A 22366-nucleotide genomic window follows, 5' to 3' on the forward strand; every position below is an offset into this window, starting at 1 on the left:
TCCTTGACATTCATTTAGTAAGTCTGTGTTAAATGCTTATTATAGGTTCGGCCCTGTTCTGGACACCAGGGTGCAGAGCTGAAGGAGACAGCCCAGCCTTAGGACTCACAGTTTATTTAGGGAAAATGGACAGATGAATAAACTAATAGTTACTTTAAGTGTCGTGATAAAGGTATGCACAGTGATTAAGTTTGGAAAACGTCTTCACTTCACATATTTTAAAACTAGATTCTAAGCAATACCCCTTTCAAAAAGTCTAAGTGGGAGACTTTCCTGCTGAACCAGTGACTAAGACTCCATGCTCCCAATGCAGGGGACCTGGGTTTGATCCCTGATCAGGGAATTAGATCCCACATGCTACAACTAAGACTTCTCATGCAAGAACTAAAGATCCCAAATGCTGCAACTAAGACCTGGAGCAGCAAAAAAAAAAAAAAAAAAAGTCCAAGTAGGAACCCAGTTTTGAAGAATTCTTTAGGCAAAAGTTGTACACATTACTCTATTGTCTTCTTTCATAACTCCTACATTTATTTTGTGAAGGAACTCTCTTTCCAATATTACTTGAAAATTATTTCATGCCAATGAATAAAACCATTGGCTTAGAAGTAGTAAAGTGGGCACAGGTTTTTTTGTTTTTTTTTTCCATAGAATAATAATTAGAATTCGGTCTAAGCTAGTAGAGTGTAAGTAAGCAGTTGCCATCTGGAGTCCTGAGTAAAATCCAAGCTGGAAGGCCTTTGGTCTAGTCTTTAATAATTAAAGCATCCATGGCTCATTCCCTTGGCCAGAAGCCAAAAATATTCCTCTTGTGTTGGAATGGATTTTATTATCCTTTCCTGGTACTTAATGTGTTTCAGGTAGAAAGAATTATAAGCTATGATTTTTTTCATTTCTCCTTTTTTTGCTGGTATGATATGGGATAATAGATGTGAGTATTTCTGCAACTATGAAAAGAGAGGTGTGTGAACCCTAATGGGAGTATTTCTTGCTATTTTTATCTTCTTTTAGTCAGACCTCAGCAACTTTATTTTGTAGCTCTTCCTGGTTGATAGGATAGCTGTTTCTTCTTTCTCCTGCTATTTAGAATATATCTAAACAGTGACATCTAAAACTTTGAAGTATATGTGTGTGCTTCTAGAATGTGAAGAGGGTGAAGATGGAGGAGTAAGCTATCACTTCTTACATGCTCATTCTTGAGATATGAGGATGCGATCAGGGTAGGTAGAACATGAAATGATTGCCCGTGAAGTTAGCCCTTTGAGAACTGTGTTGAGTAGTATTTCACAAAGTATAGATTCCTTTCATATTCTCGTTGTAACAGTCACAACAGCTTTTTTAGATGGGTGTCATTGCTTGCTGTGTTTTTAGGAAATTGAGGTTAAAGTTGCTTGCCCAAGATCACATGGTCAGAATTGTGAACCTTGGTCCTCAGACTCCAGATCCTGGACTCTGTCCTCTAGGTTCTTCTCCTTGTATCAAAGTCCAAGAATTATCAAAAATAACCAAATATGTTGGCTTATTAATATCCCCCTTAAAAAACTTGTAGACATATAATTTGGCTACCTCTTCCAATGGATTTTATCTGAATAAGGTATATGACCAAACTAATTTCATAAGTAATGTAAAAATAGAGGTCATTTATTTTTCTCTTTTTTTTTTTTTTGATAAATTAGACTTCCAGCTTTGAAGTCCTTTGTTCACATCACATCTGATAAATCACAGAAGTTTTCTCTTGTCAAAGAACTGTGAGATAATCTATCTTTTGGTCATTTTAACTAAGTTAAAATGAATATACTATATAATATTCTTTGGCATTTCTCTTTAAATAGGCACATTATGATTTCAAATAATTTACTGAAATTTCTGTCATTATTTTCCAGGTTAACATTAGCAGAATACCATGAACAAGAAGAAATCTTCAAACTCAGATTAGGTCATCTTAAAAAGGTAAGTATAATGAGAAAATGTGTGAAGAAATGCAATTTTTAGTTTACATTTGGTGTTGAAGTTGTTTGGGCATTTGGGCAGATGATAGCTTCACATACCTGTGGAAATCATCAGTAGTTACTTTGTGTCGCACCTGTGTCCTCATGGTGGCAGTCCCTGTCTTCTTTTCAACTTGCAAGTCAGCTCCATGCCCCCAATAAGAGTGCCTTTTCCACCAATGATATACTGATACTTCATTCTGTATACCTCATAGGGCCCCACAAGTGATTATCTTTTTAGTAAAAAATAATATAAAGTAAGAGCAGATGGTTCTGAAATTGAAGTTATTGTGATGTTGTAAATCACACAGCAGCTCTTACCTCTTACCTAACTGGCTAAGAAAAGAAGGTGATGCACCAACCATATTGTAACACAAAGGCACCCACGTAGGATTTGTTGTTGACAGTGTTCACAGAGTCATCTTTGATGTAGATCACACTCGGCTCTTAAATTCAGCAGCATGTGCTTTTGGTGGGTGCTGCTTATCAGGAAGATGATCAATAAGTATTTAATAGATTCCTCTTAAGATGTGCTTGTCATCTCTCCCTGCCCTTCTCAGATCTTGTTAAATTAGTGGAATTTAAAAGCACTAAGTAGAACTACAGTTAGAGAACAGAACCAGTTAGAGAACCTGATTTGTGTTTTTTAAAAAAAGATTGCATGCCTGTATGTATACATACAAAACATTTCTGGAAACTTGCACAAGGAACTTAACAGTGGTTGTATCTGGGGAGTGGCCATGGAGAGGGCGGAAGCTTTTCACTTTTCCTGCTGTTCTTCTCTGTATGGTTTGAGTTTTATTTATTATTTTGCTGTAGGATCATTTTTATGATTAAAATTCCAGTTCTTAAAAAAATCTTTTTCAATGCAAAACATCTCAGCTTTTCATAAGAAGGATGTCTGCTTTTGTTTTTGAAATGAGAGTCTAAAAAGGTAAAGTTTCCTGTGTTCTAAACTGTTTCTTTCCTTTTCACTTTAGGAGGAAGCAGAGATCCAGGCAGAGCTGGAAAGGCTAGAAAGGGTTAGAAATCTACATATCAGGGAACTAAAAAGGATACATAATGAAGATAATTCACAGTAAGCAACTTGGGGGTATGTTGGGTTGGAGATTACTGAATACTTTCTGACATGAATTGTCCAGAATGATATTTTTGCTTATTGTAAATTTGGTATACCATTCCATGGTGTATTTAAGTCTGTTGTAGGTGTAATAATACATTTTATGAACAAAATTATGATTTGCACTGGTTTAAATACATATAAATATATTAGGTTTATATATTAAGTATATATTTATACATACAGCAATCTTACGCACAGAGAGGTCATTAAAGCAATGTAACTTTGCAGTCGCAAATGGTTTAGGTAGATTGTGTACTCAGATTTACCCTCCTAGCCTTACTGAAGAGGGAAGCATTAGGGTGACAGTGGGGTGGTGTGGAAAGACTGTTGGGTTGAAAATGACACTCAGTTTCTGAATGACCTTTATAGGTCATTAAAGTGTTGAGATTTTTAAGAAAGACTCAAGTTCAATACATTAATTGTAGATAAATGCTCATCTTTGTAAGCCATTTAAGGAATTAAAACTGTGAAAAGTAGATTGTAAGTGGCAAGTGGCTTCTAACCATAATCCTTTTATTCTCCCCACATTCTTCTAATTCTGAAACATGGAGGTTTGGGCATAGCTACAGCTTGTACATTTTTGTTTGGCCAGAGTGAGCCATGGACTTGGCTTTCTGTAAGTGGCAGCAGCAGTAGCTACCATTACTGTGCACCTCTGTGTTAGGCAGAGTGCTGAGCGCCCCTGGGTTCTGTCAGTTAATTGTCACAGTAGCCCATTGCAGTAGGTCATCTTCAATACATAGATCTGGAAAGTGGCTTAGAGAAGTTAAGTTAACTTGTCTAGGGACTAGTGTGACCAAACAAAGAGTTGAGATGTGGCTCTGACTCCACAGTGAGACCCCATGCAGTGATGTCACCTCTCTCCACAGGCGTGCCACTGTCTCAAAATCAAAATAAAGTACTTTCAGGATTATTAGTAGGGCTGATGAGGAACTAGGTAGAAACACCTAAAAGTTATTTTTGCCAGAATCTCTCATTTCTTTATCTTATTGCTAGAAAATGATACAAGATGGAATCCTATATGGGGAAAACAGTTATATCATGAAGACGTAAAGAGAGAAAATGAATGCACGTAGAACATGTGACTCACTTTATAATGAGATCTGTTTTTAAGGCCACGTAAACTATCTTGGGATTTTGTTGTATGTTTCTGAATGGAGGGGACGTGTGGTTCTTGAGTGGTTTGTAGGCCCCCGATAGCATAGTTTGGAAGTCCCTGGTCCAGTGTACAGCCCTGCCACCCCCCTGCTTTATGGCAGGGCAGAAAGAGAGGGAAGTCAACAAGGGTCACTAGTCTAATTGTGGCTGTGCTGCAGCTGGACCTGGCTCTCATGACTCCACAGCTAATGTTGTTGTTCATCATAGTTACGCCGTCTCTTTGAACCATAGAGTTTTTCCTATGCTCAGAATTAGCTATATTGTGATGATTGCCAAACTGTTGGCAGCATCTGTAATTATATGTATAACACATCCGACATTCTGGAAATTTCACAAACATGGAAAATTGTGTAGTCCTTGACCTCAGGATGATGTTTTATATTCTGTTTCCACAGATTTAAAGATCATCCAACGCTAAATGACAGATATTTGTTGTTACATCTTTTGGGTAGAGGAGGTTTCAGTGAAGTTTACAAGGTAAGTATAAGGAACTGGGTATAGAGACTGAGAGTTAAGTTATTGCTTATTACAAACTTAGAAAACATTTAAAATAGTGATAGAATTGTGACTGATATTTACTGGCCAAAATTCCAAACTGTTAAGAACCTGTGTATCGAAATGATCCCTTGGAGAAGGAGATGGCAACCCACTCCAATATTCTTGCCTGGGAAATCCCAAGGACAGAGGAGCCTGGTGGGCTATGGTCCACGCGGTCGCAAAAGAGTCAGACACAACTTAGAGTCTAAACAACAATCTTTGGGAGAACTACTTCTAGTAAACTTGTGACTAAGCAGGAGTCAATATTTTACCCTGTTTATCAAGTTTGAAGAGTAATTACAGATTAAAAAAAAACAAATAGAGAAAACAGCATCATTTCTGGATAATGATTTTTATCTAGTTTTGTGCTTTCTCCCTCATCTGTATTTGTTAGAGATGAGTGCTATTTTTATTCTAATAAGATTTATATATATATAAATGTTTTAAAATAGATGTACTAAAAAGTTAATTCTTGAAAACCTGAGTGTTGGCATCTTCCACGTCAGAATGTTTAGTAACACTGGTTTTGCTGAAGGATTGTCCTTGCTTAGAGTGCTTCAGTTGGCCCAGTGAAGTCCAGGCTACTGTGCCCCCCAGTTGGTTTTCTGTGAATGAGAAATTCTGCCTGTTTTAAATACAGCTATAGATATATAATACGCTCACCAGCCACAGCCTCCTTAAATTTCTCTGTTTCTGGCACCTGGCATTTAAATGCCCAATTAGTTTATTAACTGGTCTTTACTGCATGACCCTAGTAATTCTGTCTTTTCTAAGTTGTAGCCTATACTGTTAATGATTTATGTTATGCCCATATGAATTTTTAGGGCAAAGTTTTCAATTAGCAATAATCGCGCCTCAGATAAACCTCATTGGCTACGATACTGCCACTGTGCCAAGCTCCATATGAATTTTTATATAGAAAATCTTTTGAGTAAAATACTTATTTCAGATAAAAACATTAGTTTTTCTTTTTTTCTCTTTTTTAATGTTAATTTTTTATTGTGATGTATACATGACACCTACCATTTTAACCATTTTTAAGTATACAATTCAGTGGCATTACGTATACAGTGTTGTGAAAGTATCATCACTTCCCATTTCCAGAATTAAGATAATATTTCTAGTGTACTGCTGGGTTTAATTTTTTAGTATTTTGCTCATATTTTTAATCTGTGATCATAAGTGGTATTGGCTTACAGTTGTTTTTTATGTGCAGGCAGCATTGTCTAGCTTTGATGTCATAGTTATTCCAGAAGGAGTTGTGAAATTTCTTTTTTCCCATGTTCTAGAATGCTTTGCATTACATGTTGGCTATGTGGAAGTTGTTAGTGCTAAATCATAAAATCAGCTGTGTAGTTGTCATTTTAGAGGAAAATAGCCTTTTCAGTTTCTTCTACAAATATTGACCTATTCAGACTTTCTTCCCATTCTTTTTTTTTTAGTATATGTGCTGCCGAAGCAAACTTTCTTCCCATTCTTAAGTCAGTTTTGATAATTCATTTTTCCTGGAGAATCATCCTATTTCATCTTGATTTCCATACTTTATAAGTTATTTCTCTTTTGAAATGTTTATTTTTGTATCTCGTGATTAATAGGCCAGAGGTTGGTTAGTGTTTTTTTTCCCCCTCTGGAGATTAAATTTTTATTTTTGTTAATCAGATCTACTATTTGATTTGTTTTCATTGACTTTTGCTTTCAAATCTTCCTTCTGTTTAGCTTTCATTCTTGAATCATATACTTAGTTTATTATTGGGATAATTTAAAAATTGTGATAAAAAACACATAGCATAAAAATTACTAATTTAACCTTTTTCAAGTGTTCAGTTGTTGCTGTTCAGTCACTCAGTCACGTCCAACTCTTTGTGACCCCATGGATTGCAGCACACCAGGCTTCCTTTTCCTTCACTATCTGTGGGAGTTTGCTCAAACTCATATCCATTGAGTTGATGATGCCATCCAACCATCTCATCTTTCGTTGTCCTCTTCTGCCTTCAGTCTTTTCCAGCATCAGGGTCTTGTCCAATGAGTCAGCTCTTTGCATCAGGTGGCCAAAGTATTGGAGCTTCAGCATCAGTCCTTCCAGTGAATATTCAGGGTTGATTTCCTTTAGGATTGACTAGTTTTGATTCCTTGCTATCCATGGGGCCCTCAAGAGTCTTCTCAGTTCAGTAGTGTTAGATATTCTAATTCATGTTGTTCTGAAACAGATCTTCAGAACTTTTTCATCTTGCAGAACAGGAGCTGTATGCACTAATCAGCAGCTGTCCTTTTCCTTCTCTCTCCAGCTGCCTGTAACCACAATTCTACTTTATATTTTTATTAATTTGATTATTTTTCCATAGCTCATGTGAGGAATCACACAGTGTTTGTCTTTTTGTGACTGGTTTGTTTCATTTACCATAATGTTCTCAAAGTTTATCCATGTTGAAGCATGTGACAAGATTTTCTTCTTTTTAAACTTGGATGACCCCGAGATTGTGTATATATAGACTTCGTTTTCTTTACCCACTCATCTGTCAGCTGACATTGGCGTTGCTTCCTTCTCTTACCTGTTGTGAAGAGTGCTGCTTTGAGTGCACATGTGCAGATATCTCTTTGCGATCTTGCTTTCAGTTCTTCTGGCTGTATACCCAGAAGTGGGACTATTTCTTTTTTAAAATCATCAAAATTGGTTCTTGGTGCTTCACTTGTTAGTGATTTCTTCATACTTTTTCCTATTCTTCAAACATTTTAACACTTGTGAAATCTAAATGCTTCTTACAACTATATGTACATTAATGTATTCTTTTGCTGTTTTCCATATAGCCCTTCTTAGATCATTGGTGAATCACAGTGTTTTCAACTCAGAAATAGGTTTTGATAATAGGAAAAAAAAAATGACACTTGTCGTTCATTAGTGCTCTTACAAATTAGATGATATTTACTCTGGCTTTTAATGGCTTGATATGGTTCTCCTATAAAGCCATGATGGATACATGCATACAGGTGGACTTTAGATTCTGTAAGAAAAATAGAGTTGAAAAGTTTGCATTTCTGTGAAATAAGATATTCTGTTTGAATTGAATGGTTTTTGTATTTTAAAAATACTGGTTTAAATTTGGTATATATTAGAAGTTTCTTTTATAAGCAGGCCTCTCTTGTATCCTGTGCTTTCCTAGAGGTAGCTTGTCTTTTAAAAGATCTGTAGAACAGTAATCACCACTCTTCATGGCCTGTATAACCTCTGCCTATTGTCTTCATCTGTTCATACGTTTGTGGAAACTGGCAGATAGGTGGTAATAACATTGGAACTGAAACAGTAAGTTTTTAATTTGGACTTTAAAGCCAAATTCATTCTAAAAAAGTTCCTCAAAAAATTGAATTGGGGAAATCTGTTGTAAAATGCTACTTACTTTTTCAAATTGTTATGTACACCAGGCAACCTTGAAAATCTGTTACCTTTTTTTACCCCACAATCTAGCACCACTGAGTTGATCTGGAACTTGGGCCAACAGTGGTGGCCTTTGGGGAAAGCATGTCCCTTTTTTTGGACGGTGCTGGATAAGTGACTAGCTTCCGACATTGTTGAGATCCAAAATTACTTAGTTATCCAGTATGTAGGGGTGCGACTAAACAAACTTAGCAAAGAGGTGTGCCCTGTTTCTTAAGGAAGCAGATAGTCTATGTCCCTAGCGTTTCAAAAGTGGCAGGACCTCTGAACCTAAAACTGCTCTAAAAATAAAACCTATTAAAAAATATTTACAAAAAGGATAAAAAAAGTGGCAGGACTTACTGTTGAAGAATGTCGAGTCCCAGAACCAGCTGAGGGACAAGAGCCAAGAGGGGAGAAAGGTCCCAAATACGGTAGATGATATCCAGAAAGAGAGTTGTTTAGAAGTGACTGTTAAGGCATGGACTGTCTTTCTGTTTGTGGCATATGCTAGGTTTTATTTTCTAAACCCCTTGGTGCCAGTGTGTCTGGAGACTTCTCGATTGTCTCATAACAAGTTTCAAGAAAGATGATTACAACTCTGAAGGAAGTGTGCTGTCCACTGCTCTTGTTATTTAATAATGCATTTTGGACTTTTGAGTATGTTGGTCTGTTAAACAGAAGTTTCTGGTCAGTTACCTGTAATTCTTGTTAGCATTATCCACAATATAATTTATTCCTTTTCTTTATAGGCATTTGATCTAACAGAACAAAGATACGTAGCTGTGAAAATTCACCAGTTAAATAAAAACTGGAGAGATGAGAAAAAGGAGAATTACCACAAGTAAGTGATACTAGAGTATCTGATTTTTCAAAAGTTAGTAATAATAGCTGTAGTTTGAGCACTGTGTTAAGAGCTTTACATGCATTGCTATTGTTTCATTTAATCCTCATAACTGCCCTTGGAGGGTAAATAAATCTTCCATCTTACTGATAAGGAAATTGATACTTACAGAATTGAGTAACAGCTAAGAAATGGCTGAGCCTGTATTTAAATCCAGACTTCCCTTAATCCAGGCCTATGTGTTTAACCCTCCCCTTCCATTGTGCGTCTAAAAGTAGCTATAATAAACAAGTCAAGCCTGATAAATTACTGTTGCTTGTCTGTAGAAAATGTGAGAGTGTTCTGTAGTGGTCTAGAGATCCTAGGGAGCATGAGGTGGGGCTTTTTTGCTGCTTTAGTCATCCTATCACGGAGGAGACCATGCAGCACCTGCTGCCCCTCAGTATTTGGTCCTCAGTGCTGGACCCTCCTCCCCCATCACAAGCTTCCCGTCTCAGAGTTCTTGTCTTCAGTTTCCCACTTGCTGTGCTCTCCCCCTTCTAGATGCCATCGTGGCAGCCCTCATCTGTACTTGGGGTGCAGGATGGGAGGGTGACTCTTTAGAATGAACAGTTTTTACATGTGCAGGTGTGAATGTCTTTCTTTCACTAATGTCAGGCCTTGCCTGTTTCTACCCTGAGCTTCAGAACATTGAAGTTACAGCTCACTTGCTTTGGAGGCCACTCAGACTTGGCTGTTAGGATCTCTCCTGGCCATAATATTGTTTCCTTTTTGTAGGAACAAGTACTGTGTTAGACATATCCTACCCCTAAAAGGAGAGACAGCCCCTTTTGACATAAAGCAGTCTACCTCCCTTCTATAAAGGCACTTTTGTTTTCTCTTATAAATAGTACTCTGGAGGAAAAAAGGCAGTGGACTTCGAAGAGCCTTTTAGGTGGCTTCTAAATCTCAGTGGAAAAATAAAACATTTCTATATCATTAACCCATTCTTGAAGCTTAGAGCAAGGCGACTCCTGCCTTATGGCTACTGTTCATTAGGGACCCAGGAACTCTCGCTGCTCTGTGCAGGCTGGCAGTGGTGCTCAGCGCTGGAGGAGAGAAGGTCCTATGGCGTAAGGAGTGAGAGTGCTTAGCAGAGGTGGGAAAAAGGATGCCGTGTGCTCTGTGCATGGCACTCTGCCTGTGTCCGTGTGTGTCAGGCGGCTGCAGTCCAGATGCTTCTGAGGAGCAGTTACATTATTACAAGTACATTCTAGGCACTCGACAGGCAGGGACAAATGACATGTGGCTGCAATTGCCAGGGAGCACTTAAGAGAAGACACCCACATGTTCTGACCAGTTAGGAAAATGGTGAGAAATGTCCACATCATATTGAAACTCCAAGAGGACCTGAGGGTATAGGAACAGCACCTGCATCCCTTTCACAGTGTCCTTTGGCTATCCTCGGAGCCTGTTCTGCAGCTGTGTGTGCTGCCGACTCTAAACCAGCTGACTCTACAAGGGATGGGCCTTGGTGAACCTTGAGGAGATAGTTCCTCTGCAGAGATTTATACAGCCGTTCCTCGCCTCTGTGTCCAGCTTTCAGGCTGAGTTTAAAGAGAACTCAGGGGCCGAAGACTGTGGTGACTGCCCATGGGGGTTGTGCTCACCGTAGCCTTTTGAAGCAGTGAGGGATAGACACCAGGACCTCCTTGACGCACTTGGCAAGCTGTTTGAGTCCTGGTGGGTGTGGATGGGGTCTCCTTTCCCATTTGTCTGCCAGATGGAGTCACAGAGCAAGTGAAGAGGGTAGTCTCATGTCTGAGTTCTTAGAGGTTCAGCTCCAGCTCACAGTGCTGCCTTCCTATTCTTTGCTTCCTCACCACGGCAGGAGTCACGACTCCTGAGCACCTTCTGTGGAGCCATCTGGGCAGGAGCCATTTCCCAGTTGATAGACACACTGGTGGAGGGGCGGGTGGTGCAAATATTTTGTGACCTCCATTCATCCTTGTGGGAAAATTCTTAACAGCACTTCCACCTTTCTTGGAAAGATTTTGCTTGCTAAGTGATAATAAATCATACAGAGGAATTTTAGGCTATAAATAATAGTGAATTAGCAATATGGCATTAACCCCCTTGAACTGAAATTAAGGAGACATATCAGGCACTGAACAGATTTTAGAGAGTGCTTCAAAAATTCAGTGTGAAACTGAAAAGGAGTACATTTCAGTGTTGTGGTCACATTATAAAATATGAAAATACTACTGTTACCTGCATATAATAAGATCTTCTGCTTGCTTTTTCCTTCATGGGGATGACTTCCCAGCCCCATCTGGAATCAGAACATGTATTTGGGTGAAAAAGAAAGAAAAATTCAAAGAAAATAAAAGGCTGTTGTACTGTTTATTTTTGAGTTCTATTTTGCACCCCCTTTCCTCTCCTTTCTCTGCAAAGTGATAGAAGTAAGCTGATTGTTTTACTTTTGCATTATTAAGCATTAATAGGCATTACTTGATTTCCTTAACCTCTCAAAATAGATATTAAGAAATTTATGGTAGGAAAAATTTCATATAAAGCTATCCACAGAAATAACTGTATCTATACTCTTGTATGATACTCTTTTCTAATTTTCTAGGATATAATTACTGAAAGTCTAAATATATATCTACTTATAAGACAGTAGAAGACTAAGTGGATCAGTTTCTTACTTGTTTCCTTATTTATAGGGCATTAGTCCCTTGGATGTTTAGTTGAAATTTGGACATATGAAGGATGTAAGAATATAAGGAGAACCTCTGCCTTGCCTGGTGAACTGTAGCAAATGGCCTTAGAGCCCGACGTGATGTTGAGGGGGGTCTTTTCGTGACACACAGAAAGTTTCCTTAGTTGGCAAGGACTTGTGACACTCTTTAATTTATAATTTTTTCTTCCTTTATTTTCCTCAGTTTTTTATAACCTCCATGGAGAAATTGGTCTCTACTCTGAAATGCACAAAATCACAAAGTTGAAAGGGCAGAGAACGATAGATTTCTAGTGTGTGAGAATAAGAAATGACTTAACAGTAATCTGTTTAGATCATAGGTTTCTGAACTTGTTTTTTTAGAAACAGTACCACCTTTATTTTACCAAATGAAATGAGGTATTACATGATTTGGGTTTTTTTTTTTTTTTTTTTTTTTGGTACATGCTGTGAGGCATGTGGAATCCTAGTTCCCCACCAGGGATCAAACCTGCTTACCCTGCATTGGAAGCGTGGTGCTGCTCCGACTCAGTGCTGACAAGTTTGTTTTTTTTTTTTCAGAAAGACATAAAGATACTGATGAGGACTTCCCTGGTGGTCCAGTGGTTAAGAATCTGCCTGCCAGTGCAGGGGACATGGGTTTGATCCCTGGTCCTGGAAGATTCCACATGCCGCAGGGCAGCTAATAAGCCTGTGCATCAAAACTACTAAACCCACGTTCTAGAATCCATGTTCTGCAACAAGAGAAGCCACTGCAACTAGAGAGTAGCCCCCACTCACCACAGCTAGAGAGAGCCTGTGCACAGCAACAAAGACTCAGTGCAGCCAAAAATTCTTTAAAAATTTAAAAAAAAAAAAAATGCTGATGAAATAAAGCATCAGAAGATGCAAAAGTGCCCAAAATGGCCACTTGAAAAATAGACCTAATCAAACAACGTTTTCTTTGGGGAAAAACATTTAATCACTTTTAGATTCCTATTCTTCCCCTCCCTCTTCCCCTAGTTGTTCCTCAGTTTTTCTTTGATTGAGTACTTTCTATATATTTTTGACATGCTAGAATACATTTCAGAAAACATTACTTTTTGGGGGTTTTATTTTATCATACTATGGAATGTTTTCGTTTTTTGACTCTTAAAACAAAATGCCCCAAACTAAATGGTGCTAGATTACTTAAAATATAATATCCTAAAATATATATATAATAATATCCTATTACTCATATTAAGTAAGAACCACATTTTATTCTTTAAAATTCAGTATATGAATACATCAGATTATATAGTACATTTTTCTTCCTATCTTACTAAAGAAAAAAAAATATGTATGAAAAAAATCTCTTATTCTAAGAAAACTAAGGTTCCCATAGTTTCAAACTTTTTATCAAATTAGCATTTTCTTAGAAAGTAATGCTAATAGTCCTTTAAATTCTTTTTTGTAAAGAGGATTGAAAAACAAATCCAGTGCATTTGTAATTGCCTTATTTAACCAGCAGTCCTTTTACTCAGTGAGTTTACATGCCAAAATTGATCCCTGTGATGGAACCCCAGGGTATAAACATTTGTAGACAGAAAGTACCAGCTTCAGAGAAAAGAAAAAAAAATGCTGTCTTTATCATTTTTAAACCTCTGCTGTTTGGGTATCAATATAAAAGAGGTAAGGTTATCACAGAATGAACTTGCAAAGGATAAAAGTTAGTGCCTGCTGTTTTTCCAACAGCTTGGCAGAGACCTATGGAGAAAACAGGGTGAAGAAAGACTAGAGGACTAAATGGACTTGAATGGAGTGAATGTGCAGGAACAGTGGAGAAGTGTGAGAGTAAATTAGGAGGATCCTGGAAAAGTTCTGAAAGACAGGCCAAAATACAAAATGTTAATTTCCTTTTTGTTCACAGGCATGCATGTAGGGAATACCGGATTCACAAAGAACTGGATCATCCCAGAATAGTTAAGCTGTATGATTACTTTTCACTGGACACTGACTCGTAAGTACTGTACTGTTTCTAGCTTAGCAGAGAATATTATTTTCTTGCAGCGTGATGACTCATGGAATGGAATTTAAATCTGGGTCCAGAAAATACTGTCTGAGGGGGCCAAATGTATTTTTGGGCAAATGATTGTATTTGAATTCAGATTGGGGCCAGCAAGACATACATTTCTTGGCCACAGGATGGGTGCAGTTGTGTGCTGGTCAGTGTTTAACAACCAGCATGGAGGAGAGAGGCATAGGGCTGATGTGTACTGTTTGCCAGTTTCTGTGGAACAATACTCTGAACATGTCCAGTTTTTTTAAAAGGGGGGGGGGCAGCTTTATTGAGATAGGTTTATATACCATACGGTTCACTCATTTAAAAGTACACAGTATTCATAGGTATACTGCGGCCATGACTAGTCAGTTTTTGAACATTTTCTCTGCCTCAGAAAGAAATCCCGTACCTTATTCTATCATCCCCCTTTTCCTCCACTCCACTCCTGCTATAAGCAACCGCCTATCTGCTTTTTGTGTCTATAGATCAGCTATTCTGGGACTTTCATAGGATGGATCAGGTAGTGTGTAAACTTTTGTGGCTGGCTTCTGTCACTTAGCATGGTATTCTTTTAAGGTTCTTCTTGTGTCATTTATCAGTACTTCTTTCTGTTTTATTACTAAATATATTCTACTGTCTGGAAATACTACCTTTTGTTTATCCATTTATCCTACCAGTGGCTTAAAAACTAGCTCACAGGATTTCTGAGAATTTAACTCTCAGCTCTCAGAAACTGGTACAGATTGGTGCTGGCATACCACAGACAAGCAACAGTCGAGTGAGGCTGATGAACACTGATGGGCCTTTCGAAGTTCTAGCAGTATGACTTCATTATAGAATTAGAATGAAATGTGGCAGAGCCTAATGCTACATCTGAAAACATAGGTTGGTTCAGAGGCTTATAGGGATTTCAGTCCAGCCTTCTCACTTTGTAGGTGGCGAGTTGAGGACCAGAGAAGTTACATGACTTGTCTGAGATCTTTAATAATCGTAGGCATTATTGTATTTCATTACTTGGTATAGGTAAGCTCTCGATCTCTTGGTTTATCCAGGAGTTTAGAAATAGTTCAGCATTTGGAAACATCTCTGTTGGAGTCTGAACTGAATCAGGAAAGCATGCTTAGGCCTGGCCCGCAGGGGTTTCCTTCCACCTCCCAGGGTGTTCGGCCTCTTCCAGATGGCAGCTGTCTCAGAGCTTGCTGTGCGAGAGCCCATCCACATTTAGAAATGGCCCCAGAGGGAGACCATAATCCCCTCTGGAAGCATCCACTCAGGGATTTCCCCTTTCCAGTCAAGTGCAATCAGCACGGTGCTGTGTATGGTGTTGAGTGGGATTCAGAAAAACAGTGAGTTAAAAAGCAGGTTTCCACAGGGTGGCTTTATTGTTTTGCTTTCAACAAGTTCCTTGAATACTAGGAAAGGCACACATACCCCCCAAATATAAGCACAAAAGCCATTTCAAAAGTAAGCGCAGTGACTTGGATTCCCTGCTGTTCTGAGCTGCGTACGCTTAACTGACCTGAGACGCTGAGTTGACTTTGCGCTACTCTCGCGCTGTTTACTTTGTCCTTCCTGTTGTGTATGGTGAATTTTCCCCCAAAATAAGTCAAATCATTGTTTTAGAAAGTTTTCCGAGAGTTGAGTATTAAAAATGAGATTTTATTTTCAGCTTGCATTGGGTCCAAAATAAATTCACTAAGCCTGAGAGTCTGTGCCTCAGATTTCAGCATATCAGATCAGAGAAATCTATACATTTTAGGCCTGTTTTCTCAAATAGGATGCTAGCATGTTGAGACATGCTATGTTTTGTAAGAAGCATGAGCTGTTGGTCAGTTTGGGGGTCCCTTGGGACTGTGTGTGTGTCCACATTTTGTTGCTTTGCTGCCTGAAGGTCTTCAGTGGCCCACAGGCCCTGAGTGTGAGTCCTGCGTCTGTTTGATCGTAGATGAGTTGGCCCTTGTAGGCTGTGTTCACCAGCCTCCTTTGTCAGTTGTTCAGTGGGATTCATTCAGTGGAGAGACAGAAGTGGTGGTGGGTGGAGACTCCTCCCCCGATGGTCCCAGGTTCCCTTGGTGACCCTGGTTCTGATTGCACCATCTCCACCCTCTGGCCTTAGGGTGCTAATGACTTCCTGCTCTAGATGATTTCTAGGGTGCTCACTGGCCACTTTGTCTTCTCAGCTCTTCCGTCATCTGTGTGATCAGTTCTCTGAATTAAAGCCTCTCTGTTTTAAATACTCCAGTAATTTTCATTTCCCAGCAAGACCCTGAGTGATTTAGCCACATTGTCACAGCTTAGAATAGTTTAAAAGGTATTCTTCTCTCAGGAAGCCTTACTTCAGTTTATGACTGCCTTGGAAGACAGACACATGACCCTTCATACCATGAATGCTGTGTAGTTTTAGATTTGGATCTGTGTGATATACTGGTATAAGTGAAAGAAAAAACTCATATTATATAATGATACATTTGTTAGAACTACAGATACTGTCCTTTAAAAAGCTCTTTTATACCTTGTGTATTTAGCAAACAAAAATCATAGTATGTGCAGTCTGGTAGGAGCAGTAGTATTCAGTCAGCCTTGGGGACCTGGGCAAACCCTCAATTCTTCTTTACTGTCAGCACCCAGGGTGATATAAAATGTTTGCAGTGAGGATTGTGTATTTGATCATAATGTACTTGTTTAGAAATGGAGCATCCTGTGGATTGTAGAGTAAATGTCTAGTTTAAATATATGACAGTTCCTGTCAGTATTCCTAAAGTCTGATTCAAGAAGCAGTGTGCCCTGGTTGAACTTTAGCAGAGCAGGTTCCAATGTGAAGGGTGCAGACATTCTTCACTAAGAGAGTTGGCAGTTTACTTCCTGTAAACTGCTAATACTGAATAAAGAATGCTGCTGCTGCTAAGTCACTTCAGTTGTGTCCAACTCTGTGTGACCTCATAGACGGCAGCCCACCAGGCTCTGCCGTCCCTGGGATTCTCCAGGCAAGAATACTGGAGTGGGTTGCCATTTCCTTCTCCAATGCATGAAAGTGGAAAGTGAAAGTGAAGTCGCTCAGTCGTGTCTGACTCTTCGTGACCCCATGGGCTGCAGCCTACCAGGCTCCTCCGTCCATGGGATTTTCCAGGCAAGAGTACTGGAGTGGGTTGCCATTGCCTTGTCTGGAATAAAGAATAAGAGAGTATTTTAAAGAGCAAAGAAGAAGGAAGTGAGAAGCTATCTACCTCAGTGGTCCACAACCTTTTTGGATCCAGGGACCGATCGTGTATGTGGAAGACAATTTTTCCACAGACAGGTCAGGGGGTGGGGGCAGTCATTACATCTCAAATGACTTTGGGATGATTCAAGCACATTACATTTATTAGGCACTTTATTTCTATTTTTATCATAGCAGCTCCACCTCAGATCATCAGCATTAGATCCCAGAGGTTGGAGACCCCTGAATTACCTGATGGTTTCACTGGGGCTTGTTTAGTTAGACTTAATCTGCTTGCTTTTATCCCACGATCAAGTGTTGGTTTATTTGTCTTTAGGTTTTGTACAGTACTAGAATACTGTGAGGGAAATGATCTGGACTTCTACCTGAAACAGCACAAATTAATGTCGGAGAAAGAAGCCCGATCCATTATCATGCAGATTGTGAATGCTTTAAAGTACTTAAATGAAATAAAACCTCCTATCATACACTATGACCTCAAACCAGGTATGTCTAATTTTTAGGAGACAGTATTGGTGGTATTTCTTTGGTCCTATAAGTAACTTTCAGTTTTATAAAGTTATGGGATTTGGCGGGGGCCAAAAAGGTCTAATAAAATCTGACTCTAAATTGCCTGGGTAGGTGTGGGAATAAGAGAGTCCTGGCCACACAGCACGGGATTTAGGAGGTTGGGTTGTATTCAGTGCTCTGGAGAAACAATGCCCTTGTCTTTAGAGCCAGGGCAGTTCATGATGTCAGTCCAGTTAAGAAAGAACTGCTCTGGCAAGCTTGGTTTTGTTTTTCCCATTACTACACTAGACAGCAATCCTTCTACCCCAAGTCTCTTTGATAAGTGCCCTCACATTAGCAAATTACTTTCCACGTATGCCCCCCATTTCATTCAATTCTGAGCAGTTTTCCATCTTTTTGTATGGTTACTATCTAACTTTGATCATTGTTGGCAGGGGAGAGAATGGTTTGACTTCTGTGTGTTGTCATCCTCAGCTGTTTCTGAGAAATCTGCCTGTGTGCTCTTTAGACAGCTCTATCCTGCTGAGCTTAGGTGTTGGGAAGAGTCCCCTTTACCTCCTGGTGGGGACAGTTAACTTCACCATCCTCTTCTGATAGCTACATATTAAATCTCACTATTCTTTAATGACTAAAGTGAAAGTGAAAGTCAGTCGTGTCTGACTCTTTTGCGACCCCATGGACTATGCAGTCCATGGAATTCGTCAGGCCAGAATACTGGAGGGGGTAGCCTTTCTCTTCTCCAGGGCATCTTCCCGACTCAGGAATCGAACGCAGGTCTCCCTTATTGCAGGTAGATTCTTTACCAGCTAAGTCACAAGGGAAGCCCCTTTAATGACTAAATAAATGACTAAAAATTCATTACAAGGAAGTGATTTTTTAAAAGATGGCTACTGTGTGATTGGGTTTTCTATTACTGAATCTATTACATTTTCCTGCCCCAGGAGCTGTAGGTGGCACTGTGGTACTAACTTAGATTCCCCTGTATGTTTTCTTTGATTCCACACCACCCTCCCCAAACTACTATTCCAAACAGGGTGGTTTAGAGATACTTACTGAAAGTTCAGATGAAAGTTTCCCACTATTTTTGACCAACCATACAAATGATATTTTACTTTGGCTAGTTAATTATTTTTTTCCACTGCTCATAGTGCTGGTTTTGGCACATTAAGCAGGTGATTCTTGGAAAAGAGAAATTTGCAGCCAGACACTTATGACTCTCCTCTAGCATCCAGAGCCCAGATTGTTTTATTCCAGAGATTTAAATGTTTGCTATTATGTGTAAGAGTTGGAGTCCAGTTGTCCTCTTCTTGTCTGTTATTATTACCTTGGCTTTTCCTAGTAAGTCTCTTTTTTATTCATGAAGATTTTTATCTTTTTAGGTAATATTCTTTTAGTAAATGGTACAGCGTGTGGAGAGATAAAAATCACAGATTTTGGTCTTTCCAAGATAATGGATGATGATAGCTACAATTCAGTGGATGGCATGGAGCTAACATCACAAGGTGCTGGTACTTACTGGTAGGTATCTGAGAGATCTGTCCAGTTGGCTGGAGATGTGACTGTATTATGCTGAAGTGTTGGTGATGGTTCACTAGACTACATTCTGTCTGCTTAGGCAGAAATGCTGTATACCATAGTAGACTTTCCTCTCCAAATATTTGCTGTCTTGTCAGTGGTTTGACTCTTTGTATTTACATGAATTTGTCTTAATTTTTCTTTTTATTCTTAAAAACCATTGAGAGAGGGATTATGCATGACCAGGCGTTTTGAGTTGTGTGTTTGCTCTGTAGGTAGGCCCTACCGAGTACATAGAGAATGAGGTTACTCATGTGTATGTAAAGAATGGCCCTCACTTCCTCTCAGAATTTCAAATGCAGGTCTCTCTCTTCCTGAGTTGATGGGATGAGGAAGTTTTTTCTATAGTTGCCTGAAGATGGTGGACTGAAGAACCCAGGAGTTATGAAGATTAGGATGTAAAATAAGCACAGCATCCCTTGAAATCTAAACAGGAAAAAGTGAGCATGGTTTGCCAAGAATTGTATCCATTTCTGGCAGCCATGTTCCAAAACGTTTTGAGCCGCATTTCTTCCCATCTGTCGTCACTCGTCCACCCACAACCACTCTACCCAGCTGACTCTGCCTGCTTGTTCTGTGCCCTGTCTTACTCTGTCTCGTACTCCTTTTGACAGTGAGCACCATACAAGATACCTGCAGCTCAGGCATTTGACTTTGTGATTGTAAAGGTGTTAACAGAGCTTGCTTTTCACTTCTGAGGTCGTAACACAAAGCCACACATTGGAGTGTTTGATTCTGAATGTGGAGAAGCCTCTTGTAGCATTAAGAGAGGGGAAATGCATGCAGTTAAAATCCCAAGGTCCCCCTAGCCCTTAGCCAGTTAGTGACTGTCTGGGAATGAGGGTGTTGATGGGAAGCAGACAGAGAAGAGGGGGACATCAGCCCTGTTCTCATCACCCCCACCACATTGAAGAATTGATCATATCCTGCTAAAAGCACCATGTACATACAATTTCAACTTTCCCTTGTTCCTTATTGTTTGTGGAGATGGTACCTATAGTGAAAATCAGTCCCTAAATTAAAACTTTGAGATTCTAGGTTTAAAATAGAAGCTACACTTACAGTGTTTATTCACTTGGTGGTTTTTGTGGGTTCCTGTCAGTAAATGATACAAAAATATCTGCTATTGGAAATTCTGGAAGCAGGTCTATACCTCTGCTTTATAAATTCACCAGAACTTGGATTTGAGCTTTTCATTTGATAGCTTGTTCTTTTTTAAAGGTGAAGATTTTTCACATTTAAATTAGTTATTTCATTGCTGCCTGTTGCTGTATTTGCTAAGCTATAAAATTCAGCAGTTTGGCCTTTACATAAAAGTATGTAATGTTTGAGACTTGCTTCAAAGGAATCTGTTTGGGGGAGATTAAGAGGGGTGTACATGAACAAAGATTTGCCATGTTGACAGTTACTGAAGCTGGATGATGTTTACTTGGGGGTTCATTTTATGATGTTTTTCTACTTTAGATTATATTTGAAGACTTTTTTTTTTTCAATGGTAAGAATAAGGTGAAAAGGAAGCTACTGAGAAAATTAAATTGTTTGAGTTTCTGTGAAGGTTTATAAAGTAAAAATTCTCCATATTGGTGTTTATAATCACCATCCTCAGTGTCATCCTCATATTATGTCCCAGAAAGATACAGATAGAATGTGAGGACATAACAAATTTTAAGTGATCGTTTGCAGCATTCGTTTGTTTCCGAATTCTTCTACATGGAATACTGCTTTTAAACAAGTAACCCGTTAGACTAGGCCTTGAGGATCATTCTTCTCCACGAGGATTTTATCATGATGGCATATGCAATTATGTTTGTTTTTTAAACACGATTTAGTGCAATATCTTGGAACTCTTTTCTGTTCTCCCTCCCAAAGTCCTTGATAGGGACTTAGAATGCTTATTATGTGGGTGAAGAACTAGTCTGTTTCTTCATTTACAGATGGGGAAACTGAGACCTAGAAAGTGATATGCTAAACTTAACACTATTAAGGGACAGTGTCTTCTGTATTCTCATTATTTGACCAAATTATTACTTTGCATTTGGATAAGTCCAACAACCTCCATTTTTCCTCACCACAAACAAGAACTTACTTCTTCCCCACCACTTCCACAAAAAAGTTATAAGTACATTAAAAGGTCATTTTAGAATCAAGATCTTGTTATTATCCAAGCTCATATTTAAATTATGTATATTAAAGAATCAAGAGCCATGAAAACCTGGGATTCAGGGAGGTTTTAGTGGCATTTGGATGAGCTGTTCTTTTTATAGATTCTTTCATCTATATTTTTATTTCTTTACCTTTCTCTCCCCATACTCCCCTTGTGAGTTTTCTGTCTATATTTTCATTTTTCACTGTGTGTTTTGGCTAGATGCTTTCGTTGTGAAATAATAGTCTAGGTCAGTGGTCTTAATAATTTTAAAATGACTATTAAAAATAAAAGAAATAACGTAAAACTAAACTTCTTAAAAAAGCCCATCATCTGAACATTTTCTGCCTCTCAACTCTTCTGATCCCCTTTCAGCTATACATTTAGGTTTTTACACCAGAAGCACAGCAGGGTTTAAAATAGTTTTTCACAAAATTGATTTTGCCAGCATGAAATCTGCAGAGGTCGATCTGTTATCTTCAGAATTCTGCCTTCCAGCTGTGCCATGGCTAAGACTCCAGGCAGTGAAGAGAGGCATATTATTTGGTTTCCTAAATGCTAAGAGGCACTTACCTTCCACACCATACAATTTGGTGTGGTTGGCTGTCCAGCTAGTCTTTTTAGAGGTCAGGAGTGGGTGGGGAGGGAAGGAATTAAGATGAGGATTGAGTTGGGCCAACAGCTAGAAGTTTATTTGGCTTTTAGGCACTATTTGTTAGTCTTCCATAAGCCCCTGATCATCCTTAAAGTAGGAAATATAAAATGTCCCTTCATAATTTGAACTTTAATGTCACCATTGATTTTAATTGTAGTCAGTCTACATTTCCAGAAGAGGCTACCTTAAGAAGACACTTAATAGCCACTCCCCTCAGAGATTTATACTGGATCCTGAATTCATTTGGATTTTAACAGTTATTTATTTTAGAGACTGTTTCTTCTTCTGTCAGCATGAAAGGAAATCACACCACTTGTATTTTAATGTTTGTTGCTACAGCTATCATAAAAGGAAATGCACTTCTGTGTCCCCCCCCCTCCTTTTAAACATTTGCTGAATGACATTTTACACTAGGCACAGCCCTGGAAAAGGATGCTGGGGTGGGTAAAGTAGGAACTAGGGAGAATC

General features: G+C 38.9%; 1 protein-coding gene and 1 pseudogene across 1 annotated transcript in view; one reads left to right on the forward strand and one right to left on the reverse strand.

Moving 5' to 3' along the window:
* The window catches only part of TLK2 (tousled like kinase 2), a 121691-nt gene that overhangs the window by 93625 nt on the left and 5700 nt on the right, over positions 1–22366 (forward strand). Inside the window, exons 13-19 of the mRNA XM_061144310.1 lie at positions 1881–1947; positions 2966–3063; positions 4662–4743; positions 8965–9056; positions 13667–13756; positions 17332–17501; positions 18905–19043. Coding sequence (XP_061000293.1) covers positions 1881–1947; positions 2966–3063; positions 4662–4743; positions 8965–9056; positions 13667–13756; positions 17332–17501; positions 18905–19043 — 738 coding nt within the window. The remainder of the gene's footprint in view (positions 1–1880; positions 1948–2965; positions 3064–4661; positions 4744–8964; positions 9057–13666; positions 13757–17331; positions 17502–18904; positions 19044–22366) is intronic.
* Positions 5618–5702, reverse strand: LOC133058009 (U4 spliceosomal RNA; annotated as a pseudogene).

This window comes from Dama dama, chromosome 5 (assembly GCF_033118175.1).
Source record: "Dama dama isolate Ldn47 chromosome 5, ASM3311817v1, whole genome shotgun sequence".
Classification (NCBI taxonomy): Eukaryota; Metazoa; Chordata; class Mammalia; order Artiodactyla; family Cervidae; genus Dama; species Dama dama.